The sequence below is a fragment of the Leptonotus elevatus genome, chromosome 18 (assembly GCF_054856555.1).
Source record: "Leptonotus elevatus isolate MCC_2025b chromosome 18, RoL_Lele_1.0, whole genome shotgun sequence".
NCBI lineage: Eukaryota > Metazoa > Chordata > Actinopteri > Syngnathiformes > Syngnathidae > Leptonotus > Leptonotus elevatus.
Window position 1 is genome coordinate 6,574,603 of NC_141256.1, and position 13,833 is coordinate 6,588,435.

Genomic DNA, 13,833 nt, shown 5'->3' on the forward strand with positions numbered 1-13,833 from the left:
GCCTTCAATGACAAAACTTCTTTTAAATCTTCAATTCTGGTAATCTGGGTCCTTTCAATGCACTTGAAATATTGGTGCTGGTCTCTCCCAGAACAGTTTATGGTCGTTGAATTATAGGGTTAATAAATTGAGACCTGTTTGTAAATAAAAGCATAATGAATAGCCAAATACTAATTACCTAGCTGGCAGAGAAACCCCCACAGCAACAACGGACAGCAACGTGCGCACATATACACAAATTCCAAGAAAAAGGCAGAATTTAAGAGGTCTTCCTCCATTTTAGTCAAAGACAGCAAAATGTATATCCCTTAACCCATTTGCTCCCAAAAACGTATACAAACGTTCTATTTACATATTTATACGTTTTATATATTTTCTTTTTTTCATTCAAAGTCCGGTCCTCAAGGGCCTGAGTCCTGCATGTTTTAGAGATTTCCCACGTTCAACACAGCTGAATCATATTTAAGCTAATCAGCGAGCTCTGCAGGAGCCTGATAATGATCCTGATCATTGAATCAGGTGTGTTGGAGTAGAGAAACCTCAAAAACATGCAGGACACAAGCCCTCGAGGACCGGATCTTCACACATGTGTGCTAGAGCATACAGAGGCAGCCTGTGACCTAAAGAGGTGGCTTAAAGCAATGGTAGTTATTACAAAAACGGCCAGCAGGTGGCAGCAGAGTATAAGAGATCAACCTGGGCCATGTTGCAACAAGTTGTTTTCCCCATAGATTTGTGAACAATGATGAAACTTAGCTATATTCTAATGCTAATTGCTGCAAAACGGAATCAGATAGAAATATACTTATTTTCCTGAAAGAAGAGACTCTAATCTTTCTTTTGGTAGGTTCCATTTTTTTTTTATAGCAATAGAACAGAATATTCTGTGGGCCTTGCAAAATGAGTCAAAATTATGTAAAAAAGGGAGCGAAGGAGGTTGCTTCAGTGAAAATGGCTAGGGTTAAATCAAACAAATCATGGCTTTTATATGCTTGCTTGCGTGTTTTGTTGATTTTCTTTAACTACTGTAATGTTGGACAACACTTCCAATTCCATGAATTTACGCTAGTGGTGCGCTTCAAAATTTTCCACGGCAGAAGCAATCAAATGTAGCTGAAGCGCAAAACCCTCTTTTGAATACGGCAGTCATCACTACTTTTACACCAGTTTCCAACTGCACATGCAATCTGTTAGTGAGTGAACACTCAATTTAGACCTCAGTCTTTTTTTGCTGGCAGAACTGCTAAAAAGCATATTTTCCCAAAATTGTGCTTTCAGATTTGTATGAAAATGTGGGCGTTAAAATTGTAAATCGCTCCATCCTAAAGCAAACAAACCCAAGAATGCATCTCGAAATGTCTAAACTACTCAGTAATAAAATCAGCTTATGCACTGCAGCTTTCTTTGAAAAAATAGGAAGAAAAAGCATCAGGATCAGTTGTGCTATAAATACTGCATTAATGGACTTTTCAAAGGCAAAAACATTTCATCAGGCTTTGCAGTCAAAGTCTGTATCCTACACAAGCAAAATGCTCCTGAAAACAAGGAAATGGGAACAGCAAGATTGAACAGACGAGAATAATTCCATTTTAAGGAAACATAACCAGAGACAATAATTGTGGACTAAGCTAACTGGTTTCTGCTGGAGAACTGCTTTGCTTTACACAAGTCAAACACAAATCAAACAATGAATTAAAAGAAAAAGGTCATGTTATAAAGAAATTTGATGGTATTTGTCACTGAACTGTGGCAATGCAATGACAACTGATAAGAACATGGTGACATTTTTCAAACCAGCTCTTGTCACTTCACTCAGCTAATCTCAAAACCCCCACCAACCAGCCCCACCCAAAATAATTCCACCTTTTGCCAAACTCCATCCATCACCACTCCCCCCGCCCCCGATTACCTGTCTCAGGTTGCGGGTGACTTTGATATCATGCCAGGCGTTGTCATTGAATTTCCCATTGACGGGCTCGACGATGGCCTCGAAAGCCCCCGAACCCAGATTGATGACGAGGGAGACCGCCCCATCTTTCAGCGCCAGGTTGACATAGTCTGCTGATTTCCCCGTGTGGAGCAAGAGGCCGTTGCGCTGCCACGTCTTGAAGGACAACGTGATCTCATCGCTGCTGCTCTGGATGGGGTTCTGCGACAGGTCGTAACAGAAGTACTCGGAGCCCCGGAAGGTGGCCACGTTTTCCTCTCTCGCTGAAAATGACAAGAACAAAAGACGGAAAGGTTATATTTTGACGTAAGGTATGCTCTCGTAATTCTTATCAGGTACAGTGCTCTATAAAATATGACACTGACCAGACAACATGATGAAATCCAAATGAGGAGATGGGTTTGTATCTCTAGAATCTTACTGGACTGTTCACATGTAACAAGGTGTCTGGTTGGTGTATTTCAGCTGATGAAATGTGCTAACGTTGACTAAAACAGAATGTAAAACAATGACAACTAAACCCAAATCATCTCACAAACAGAACAAGCTTCCATGTTCCCATCCAAATAAATTATTGAAGACCCTCATTAAAAAGGAGAACTGCTTTGCAATGCAGAAAAGGTCACATCAAGCAAACAGCAAGTGTTCACCATAATTACAGTTTTGATAATTCCACTGTTCAGTTAGGATCATAAAAAGCCCTGTTTGCACAACTGAGGATTTAGATTTCACATATACAGAGGCGACTTGTGATGGGAAACTATTCCCATCTAATGGCCCACATGAATCCAAAACAAGCCTAATTTGACAGTTTTACACCACTTCCATGTTTCAAAGTGATTTCCTGAGCCCATTTTTAATTCAGATTACCACAGTGTATAAAGTGAGGATAGGAAGTGAAGTAGCTTTTGGAAGGCTAAATGAAATGGATTTTCATATATTTCTGTTTCGATCACCATAATATGGTTTGGAATGGTAAACCTGACCTGGCTATAATTTCCAGCAATGGCAACAGCTGTGTTAGCTACTGAAATAGCGCGGCCCTGTGTGTCCTGGCCATGAGTTTGAAAAAGACAAACACGGCGGAGTATAAGGCAATGATGGAACTACGGCGGGGGCTTCATTGAAAGGGTCTGAAAAAGGTGTGGGGTATGAATAACTGAGCGGAAATAAGGAGGCTTCTATTTGAGATGACACATGTGTTTAATTAAGGCAATGCATCTACTAGAGAAGAGGCCACTTTATATGGCAACAATGGCAACAATCTATTATGCCATGTTTTCCCCAGTGGAAATAAGGAGCCGTCGATTTGAGGTGAAATGTTTATATTGTTAAACTGGACAACATACTTGTGATTCATTAATGCATTTCTTAAAGAGTTTATTTATATTTGCTTTTGATTTTATGATTTGATTGATTTGCAGCAACAACACATACATTATGACTATTTATCAAGGCTATTCTTTGCCACTTTTTCAGTAATCTATTTAGTACGGACATTTCTAACAACGAGGAATTGATTACATGTGAAATTTTGTCGAATCCACTATTTGAGGGAATTCGGTTTATTGAGTACTCTTTAAACAAAACAGGGTCACCAACCGTTTAAAAAAATTAAATGTACTTCTTGGTTGCTGATTAATATGAGGGGCCACCAGTAAAGATTTGCTCAAATTACCTTTATATGTTATTGTTAAGAATTAAGGATATACTAATAAGGAACACATGATTTTTTATGAATCGTTGCCATTGTCGACATTTTTATATGACTACTACATCGTTCCTAGAAAATCCCAATGTCTCATCACTGGTGAGCTATTTTTAGAACAGGCCTGCAGGCTACTCATATGGCCCTTGAGGGCTACCTGGTGTCCGTTTCCACCCCCTTTGGTAACCCCTAATTAAAAATGGCTCTTATTTAAGGAGACACCGAAAGGGACTCATTTACTAAAGGTTTAATAATAAAACTCGAACTTACTGATCTACTAACGAGTCACATCCAGGGTGAGCTTTCTGGGAGAAGTATATGCAAATACTGTTGATTAATTTTGTCAAACCTAACACAACTTGTGATGGCTCATTTTACTTTAAATAATGTGTCTTAAAGGTCGTCCGTATCCATTACAAGGGAAAATATCTTACCAGCCCGTGTAAATGGTTTTTTTTTATGCTAAAAGCATATCACGATATAGTCTATTAGACATACAATTTTTGAGCTTCTGAATAACTTAAAGTCAGAACAAAACTTATTTTGATTCTACATTTCCTTGTATCTGGGTCATTACACAGATTTTTTAATTGCAATGTTACGCAGAAATAATTAAATCAAACAAACAATGGCTTTTTATTGCTGTTGCTGGTTTCAGCAAAATTATATGAGGGATAGTTTTATTTTGTGTAACTCAGTAATGTTTTTTTGTCTTCCACTGACACTTCCAATTCCATCACTTCAAGCTTCATTTTGTGCTTGCGGTTCTCTCCCAAAGTTACCATGGTGAAAACCATCAGAGCTGGAAAAATATATATACATACATATATAAAAATACAGCTCTTGCCAACAGCGTGTGCTGTTCTGTTACCATTTAGAGTGACTGAACAAGCAATTTAGCACCTTCTATTTGGGATCTGAGTAAATCAGGACCCTCAGTGATTTCAACAGATGTTACAAAAGAATCATGTTGCTCATTACATCCTTACAGAAAGCCAACAAGTAGCACTAGAATAGAGAATATACATCATTACCTGGAAACAATTCACTGAATTGCAACATTTCTTCCCTACCCTGGATGTTATTTTCTTTATTGTGTACACTCACAGAGAAGTCATGAGGGCCACGATGCGAACAGAAAAAAAAAAAAGACAAAAAGACAGATGACAAGTCGGGAGCAAGCACATGGGCTGCAGGCTGAAAAGCTTCAGTTTGTTGGTTTGGAACAGACTACATGTAAACATGGGGGAACATTGTTGTATAGCTGGCAGAGTGGTACTGAGGAAGAGAAAATCTGACACAAAAAAATTGTAGAGAGAAAAAGAGCCCAAAAGAAAGTTGACGAAGGTTATGGGATGACGAGATGTTGATTCCGGTCACTATATATCATTCACTTGGCATCTCTCTGCCTTTCAGTGGAGAGAGGAAATATGATAGGCAACAAAGGCCTTATGAAAACGCTCTTCCCTTTGCCAGGGGAATAAATAAAACCCATTAATACAAACACAGAGATGGATACACATCATAGTGGCATTTGAGAGGAAGAATAAAACCTTTATTTTTACTAATTACCACCATCTAATTGAAGAAATCACAGGGACCCACTTATTTATATACAGCACTGCATACAGTATATAGACGGAATAAACACAATATTGGTAGCAGGAAAGAATACACATCATAGTCTAATTATTAGCTGTAATATGATTATTTTCTCATTTTCCCTACTTTTAGCTCATTACTTATCTCAATCCATATCTGATTCTCCACAGCTTCATTAGGATACAATTTCAAAGTTGCCATTAATATAATATGCTGCCTATGAATAATACAGGGCAAGTAGATATAATAAAATATTTGTGTACCTCAGCAATATTAAACCAGTTGCAAGTGTATACGGATCTATACAAACCAAGGGGAATGTATTGCCTGTTGAGACACGTCCTGCACAAATCTGTGGCTTTTAAATTGATCATAGAGCGGGTCATTTTCCCTTATTTTCGCCACAGTCATCAATATTCCATTTGCGAGCGGCATAGCACATTCACTTGGGGCTCGGGTTCGATTTCAAAATCCAGTGTAAGCAATTAGCTCCTTCATTACCATCTCGCACTCTCTTCCGCCCAAAACTGGCTCTCCGTTGCCGTTCAGCCTGGCCTCACTGACAGTGAGGTTAACGCAGAAGGTTCACAGCTTCAATCAACCTCCTTAATATTACTGCAGCATACCAAACTCGGCCAATAACATTATATCATTAACTGGAAATCAAATGTTTACTGCCACTGACTGCCACTGACTTATTTACTGTATGTGCCATCGGGTAGGTATGGATTGGAAGATGGTTTCAGACATGTATGGTATTAACAGAGTCAGACAGAGTATGTCTATGTTCACACAGCAGTTTGATGATTATGTTGCCACAGATTTTGTGGGTCCTGAAAGATCCGTCAAAATGCTGTAAAATGGAGAACTGTACTTTGGGAATGGCTGGCAGTTAAGGAGTATGAGCCCCATGTTGAGCAAGCAATTAAGGCAACAACAACAGTCAACAGATTGATTATCTCCCAACTGAGTCAAGAATTGAACCCCCAACCTCAGAACTGATAAAAAGTAAAAATGTAAACTAGGTAAAAATGCAGCCAAACATAATGTTAGAATAAATGTACATAAGTTATCCCATATTTACTCTTATAGTATTGCAAAGCATGGCTCATGCTCTTGCAGCTGCAGAACAGGAAATGCGCCCTTATCACAAGATATTGACTGAAACATTTTGTTGTTGGAACATCCTGTAAAAATAAAAATAAAAAGCGAGGGCTCGGGACAGTGGGCCTCAGAGCGGGTAAGAGATTGTAACTGAGCACATCTCTATCCATTCTCCTCGCGAGTAAAAAATAATCTAAGTCTCTTGTCTTACTTCCTTGTCTATTGTTTATTAAATGTTCTAGGTTGACTGAACCTGACACAACATGTTTTTTTTGTTTTTTTTATATCGATCTACATCGACATCAACTATGGTCACCCGGCTGAGCAAATCTGCTCGATAGACACTGGCAAGGAAACAGAAAATAAAAAGAGATTCTCCGTCCCATTACAGACAATAAAGTAATTAGTTAAGTATTTGTTCACTTTACCCACACTCAAACAAGGAAATCAGTTACAATTTCATCCTTAATGGTAGGTTTTGCCCACACACACACACACACACAAAAAACGTGATTGAATTAGCATTATTTGCATCACTACACCCCACAGTAATTAGCATGTTAGCCTGATGCTGGTGAACATGAAAAGTGTATTTTCTGACCCAACAGCCATGCTAACCATACAACTGGGCAGCTTGAAGCTTGATGACAAGCCAAGGCATGTCAAATGAATTTGGAGCATCACGGATGATGTCTGTTTTCTACAGCGAGCGGGAACGTCAAGACAAGCTAATGCGGAGGGAAGATTGGTAATATTCAACCATACAATCACTTTAATTGAGTGAATAACAGATTAAATTGCGTTCAATTTCTATATTATACGCTTTATTCCCTCCCCTTGAAAATAATGTCACATGACATATCTGAAAGGTAGTGAACTGTCACCCTTTCCCTTGTTCTCTGAACAAGTCGTTCATGATTCATGAAACCTGACAAATGACCTGTCTGACATCCCCTCTGACGCCTGACTGAGACAAGAGGGAGAGCGACAAAGGCGCATGAAAATAAACACATGAGACGTGTAGGAAGCAAGAGATGACGAAAGGAAGCTAGAAATGGAAGCAGCAAGGGAAAAGGACAAAATGGGTGAGTTTGGAAAGCGATTGTAACAAAATTAGAGCGTGTGAACAGACGCTGAGCTGGCGCCATTGCTGCTTTGCTTTGCTTCACCTTGCAATACATGCCTGACAGATTGTCATGGTAAATACAGTACTTTTACGTTCAAAAGTTCAAATTCTGCTTCTCTACACTTGATTACACACATAGGTTATGATTATACTCATTACTCTCACGGTGTAATTGAAAAAGGTCCACGGGTTATGTGCAGTCATCGATAATTGCCATTGTGAGTTCAAGTCGGAAGTGCCCTGTGGTTCTTATTATAGACTCCTGATGTGAGTAAGCTCAAGCCTTGGAACTTGTTTGAGTAGTTTATGATAGAATAAGTCATGTCAAGAACAGCAAGACTTTAGGTGCCATTGCGAATGTGGATAATTAGGCCAAACTGAAAATATGGCTATTAAATATAGTATATCATTTTATCATACACTCCCTGGCCTTTCCTATGGGGTCATCCCTAAATATGTTGTTGGCAAGAAACATCAAAATGGGTTAGCTCTCCAGCAATACAAATTCCCTCAATGCTTTATTCTTCTCCTCTTAACTCATTTGTTCTCAAAAACATATAAATACGCTCTATTGTAAATGTTTGAAGAGTCCCAAAGACATATATTTATATGTTTTTAATGTGTTTTTTTTTTATGCAAGGGCAAACAAGGTTTTGATGCAGCCTCTCAACTGCAGAGAACGGGTGAAGCAATGGTAGTTATTACAAAAACGGCCAGCAAGTGGCAGCAGAGTATAAGAGCTCAACCATGTTGCAAACAAGCTCATTTACCCACAGTTCTAAACAGATTTGTGAATAATGATGAAACTTAGCCATATTCTAATGCTAATTGCTGCAAAATGGAAACAGATAGAAATATACTTTTCTCCTGATGAAAGAAGAGACTCTAATCTAATAATAATTTGGTAGGTTCCATGTTTTTATAGCAATAGAACAGAATATTCTGTGGGCCTTGCAAAATCAGTCAAAATCCAGTAAAACGAGCAAAGGGGGTTGCTTCAGTGAAAATGGCTGGGAGTGAATGAGTTAAATACTTTATGGGAACTATCAGCTCATAGAAAACTGCAGTTGTTTGTTTACATTAAACCATCCTCTTAAATGCAGCCTTCCCTACCCGTTACGTGTCAGTCATGGTCGTTGTCAGCTATGAAATGTCAAGGATGTGTCTGCAGTATGTGCAAAAGAAACACTGACGTCAAATGCTGCCAAAAAGTGGCTTTTTTCATAAGACAACAAGACGTGCTCCACACTGAGCATGAAGGGCATCAAAAAGGTTTAACACTGGACTGGTGTACTGGCAAACCCTCGCTAGGTCAAATGGTTTAAAAAAAAAAAAAACACGGAGAAGGATAAATATACATTGAATGAACTGAATGGCCTTTTTTAAATGTTTATTCATGCACTAGCAGGGCCCAAGCTATGGCTCAAGGGTTGTTATATGAAGGTCACGTGTTGTCTCTTTCACATACACATACGCACACACACAATGAGTATGCCTGTGTGTATGTGTGTGTGTGTCACCAAGAGTCCTTATTTGCTGCTGATGGTAGTGTCGCATGAGAATGAGTGATGAGGTTCGGAGTGACAGTATGGGGGATGGCGTAAATGGCTGGAGTCGACCATGGAAGGATGGGGGTTGTCTGAAAAACGGGGACAGGTACCGAAGGTTCAATCCCATCGGCTAAGGCAATTGTGCGGAGAGAATACTACAGAGGTGGCTTCTGTGCTCTTTTATCACCATGAGATTTGAATGCACCAGTGTTAAAAGATAGTTAGGAGATTTATCGCTACAGTATTTGCTAGCCAAAACTAGCATCACATCTAAAGCAACTGGAGCGCCCTAAAAGGTACACATTTTAGTTCACTCACAAAAATCATATAAGAAAGAAAATAATAACACATGTAAGGCTTTAACAGTGTTGATCCAAAGAAATGCCTTAAGATGCGAGTGCATCGACCTGCACTGAATCAAATCGTTCCACTTTGAAATATATTGAGGTATGTAATTGAATCGTTTTTTATTGGAAAGATATATCTTAGAAGGAAACGGCGCAGTTAGGGTACTAGTATTTACAGTAAAATTTACAATCATTTTTTATTTTTAAAAAAATGTGAGTGAATCGACCTGAACTGAATCTTTGAAATATATTTTTATGTATAGAATCGTCCATTGCCAAAGAGTTAATATGAGAAGGAAATGGCACATTTACAGTACCCTCTCGAACTGAGCCATGCCATATCGAATCATATCATAGTCCCACTGAGCCAAACTGTCATTGAATCGTTTTGCACCATATGTATCAAAAAACGTACTGAATCGTCTTTTATGGAGAGATGCACACAAATAATAAATACGCATTGAAAATACCTCATTTTCAGCTGCTTTTTCATTTTACAAATTGTATTGTATACCACAGGCACAATTTAGTTTGCACATACAATTAGGAGTTTTCACTTTAAAACAACTACAAATTGATCAAAGCGCAGTTTGTGTTATCATCAAGCAACTATCAAAGCATCTTTTACAGCAGGTCTCCTGGATACCAAGTATTGCATCAGAGGATCATAAGAGCTGTCAAGCTGGACCTAAATTAAGTGTGATGTTTTTGTATTTTCTACGCATTTCACCATCTTTTAGGACCTCAAGCTGCTCTTGTATGCCGAGTACACTTCGGAAATCAACTTTTTTTTTGCTCTGAAGGTAATATAAAATTAACACATAGCAGGGCTAGTTGATGTAATCCCGTATACATACGGTCACAACACACAAACGCATGTTTGTGATAGTGTTTTCATCCATAAAGAAACCAGGGTTGCTGGCAGGTGGGGCCATCCCAGGAGCCCGTCACTCATCCAGAGTGGCAGCCCCTTATTGGCTATTATCTCTCCTGTCAGAAGCCTGGCTGTGCCTCCACCTCACCACATCCTTCTCTGTCAGCACACATGCTGCCTGTGGATGGAGGCACAGAGAAGGAAGCGGCATGCCAGCGTTTTCATTACTCAGAGACTTGTGCTGTTTCAAAGCTCTTGCAACCGTGTTTCTGAAACCAAGGCCAATTTTGATGTCCCGAATGATGCATACACAGTTACTAATAAAGTTTGTGCCTAAAATACATATTACTGTTTTATATATGTATTTTTAATAGGGGTGTCCGGCGAAATTTTTAATCCTAATTAATCGCATTACTTCAATAGTTAGCTCACGATTAATCGCAAATTTTATATCTGTTCTTAATGTCCAATAAAATGTTTTTATACTCTCCACATAAAAGTGAATATTAAAATGTTAATAGAAATATGGCTGCATCTTTTAGTCATAGGTATAGTACATTCATAATAATTCATAACATTTAATTAACATAAAGAAGTTGTACTGTAAAAACAAAATAAAAATGTTAATAGAAATATGGCTGCATATTTTAGCATAGGTACAGTAATTTCATAATAATTCATAACATTGAGTTAACATTAAAAAGTTGTACTATAAAAACAAGTGTGATATTGTTTTGTGTTGAGGTCAAGCCAAGTTTGAAAGTAAACAAGCAGTTGTAGCGTCCGATGATGAGTATCATACATACAAAATGTCCTTGCGTCAACAAAGAGTATTGGTTAGAGTAAGTGATATTCTTAAATAGGATTCTTAACTTTACATTTACAAATCCACCACCCAAATGAGCGCAGTGAGATCATGCTGGCGATAGTGAAAGTGAGGAGGGCGCTTCCGGGAGTCTCTCCAGCCCTTGACACAGATTAGCACACATTGCTGGTCACAGCAGAGTCCATCTAATATTTATTACCTCTATACTCTCCTGTGTACTGCCAGAACATTTAGCAGCTTGCTAGGCGAGTGACGGGTTAAAAGGGGAACGGCAGAGCCATAAAGAAAAAAGGACAATGAAATAAACATGACTCATCGTGAAAGAGCCCTTTACGGTAATATAATCCAGACAGTGCGGGAAATCAGGGTGCCAAAAGGGGGTTAACGACTGAACACCTTCCTCAACATTGAACTATGACCTTGCCTCAATAGCCAGTCTCAATGAGGACATATTTAAAAGGGGGTGAGCAGGGATTTGCTCACATTATTTCCCATTTTCAGATGAAAATCAAATTATATTGCATTACAAGATACTTAAAAGGCACTTTACGTGGAACATCAAGAAACCGGGGTCATGTGTAATACTGTAGATGACTCAAGGAAACATTAACACCGCTCTTTGTGAAATTCAGAAGAAGAAAAAATCCTGCTCTATCTTTAAATCCAGTTAGAACCAGTTGTAGCCTGTAGCCAAAACAATATGCATCTCTCGCTCTGTTCATGCAACTGTGCGTGTATCTAGGCCTTTGAATGGATGTGCCCCTTTAAGAGATAAGAGTAAAGATGGATTGTTCTCATTCTTTTTTAGCGTTCTCCTTTTAACCTTTGCCTGCTGTTGATTGCAAAACAAAGAAGGAAACTGTGTGTCTTTAAACACACTCAGACTAATAACACATCCAAGAAGCACCGATAAGAGTAGGTATCCACACAAACACGCGGGATGCGTGTATAAACAAAATAAGGTGTGTGGTTGACTCATCATATAAAAGTGCAGTATTTCAAAAAGTCATTAGCCATTAGCATGTAATTTTTCTCAAAATTCACAGAAAATCCCAAACAAGTCTGCCAAATAGCCGATTGCCATTTGCTCTGCCATTTATAAAGAGACATTTAGCCACCATTGCTATTGAAAAATAGTACCAATGACATTAGGCTGTAGTGTAGAAACTGGCGCACACAACATTGTGGCGTGAGCACAGAGGTAACTAGGACGCACCACTAAAATGGTCACCCCCATATAGTAAACAAAAGGAAATGAGTTGATTTAAACTGAATGTGAAAACTCCCAGTTGATAGATAAGTGCAGTTGTTTCTTTACATTCAATCATTGGATCAGAGGTTCTTAACCTGGCTTCGATCGAACCCCAGGGATTTGGTGAGTCAGGCTGTAAGGGTTTTAGCAGAGGTCAAGGAACACACCCGAGTCACATGATTCGTGATGACACCACCCACTAGGCTATCATTGATACTCGGAAGTCGACTTGTGACTGTTGTGAAGGCACATCGTGTGATTTCTTTAATATTTGAATCCTTCCATACTATGCCGAGCAAAAAAAAGTGGTCGGATGAATATGTGCAGAATGAATTGACATGCATAATAGAACGTATGGTGTTCCACAGGGTTCACTTCTGGGACATCTGCTTTTTAAAAATAGTATCTGCCGTATATAAATACTATAAAAATACAGTAATTGTGTTGAGTGATGGAAGTCAGTGTCCTAACTGCATGATTTGCAATGCCAATTTTAATCCAGCACAACTATCTAGCAAAACAAAGGAAAACTTGCTTATGATGCTTGAGGATAGAGAACACAACTCTTGATGATTGAAAGTAGAGCTGTCAAAATTAAGTGATTAATTTACAAGTAATCGAGTAATTGTTTGGAGCCATTTTTTACTTTAAAATTGTCAAAATCCTCTGAATTCACCATATCCACAATAGTTGTTCACTGATTTCTGTAGTCCTTCATGAAAGAAGACTGATTATCTTCTCTGTTTAATCAAAGTAACCATCTGTTTTTATTTTGAAAAACAATGACCAAACCGGTAACGTAGTACAACATTAACCCCCCTTTTTTTCTCATCACTATACAAATACAAAGTACGAAATAAACACCAATCACTAGTTTGTAAACAGTAATCAGGAAAAAATAATGCTTTGTAATACATTTTAATGCAAAATTAAAATGAATCCAATTAGTCGATTAATCGATTGAATTGAATAGATTAATGGATTCTAAAAATATTCGATAGTGACAGCAGCAAGTCAAAGTGAAGAGAGTCAGATTAGATGAAAAGGCTACTCTCCCTGTTCAGTTTGTTCTGCAAACCCTACTACCTACAGTATGTCTTGAATTTGAGGAGGGAAAAAACATTTTATTTTTCAATAAAGAAGGGTTCGGTGAATGCACAAAGGAAGCTGGTGCAGTTCAGTACCTCCAACAAGGTTAAAACCCACTTCATTTGCTGCTGCAGCCAACATAAGTGGCATCATGTAATTTTGTATGTTGTTTGTCAATAAAGTCGACTTGTTTACAACATCTGAGTGGCAGCTGGTATGTTTGTCTCAAGTGGACAGGATGGCATTGATTAAAATGGAGAATGTAGGATAAATCGTACTGGTCACAATGCTCTTCAGGGTTATTATCGAGAAAGCACTTAACAATTGTAGAACCTTGAGTGAGATAAACAAATACACATTGAGTGCTCAAACGCTTGAAATTAAAAAGTTAGCAGGTACATGGAAGC

The 13,833-nt window shown here is 38.5% G+C and overlaps 1 protein-coding gene across 15 annotated transcripts in view; it reads right to left on the reverse strand.

Annotated features, from left to right (window-relative positions):
• Positions 1 to 13,833, reverse strand: part of nrxn3b (neurexin 3b) — a 266,978-nt gene that overhangs the window by 189,631 nt on the left and 63,514 nt on the right. For all 15 annotated transcript variants that reach the window (XR_015091007.1, XR_015091006.1, XM_086061874.1 and 12 more), the window contains one exon: positions 1,910 to 2,211. Coding sequence is in view for 13 of the 15 variants with exons in the window: in XM_086061874.1 (XP_085918000.1) it covers positions 1,910 to 2,211 (302 nt within the window). In the remaining 2 variants the exon portion in view is untranslated. The remainder of the gene's footprint in view (positions 1 to 1,909; positions 2,212 to 13,833) is intronic.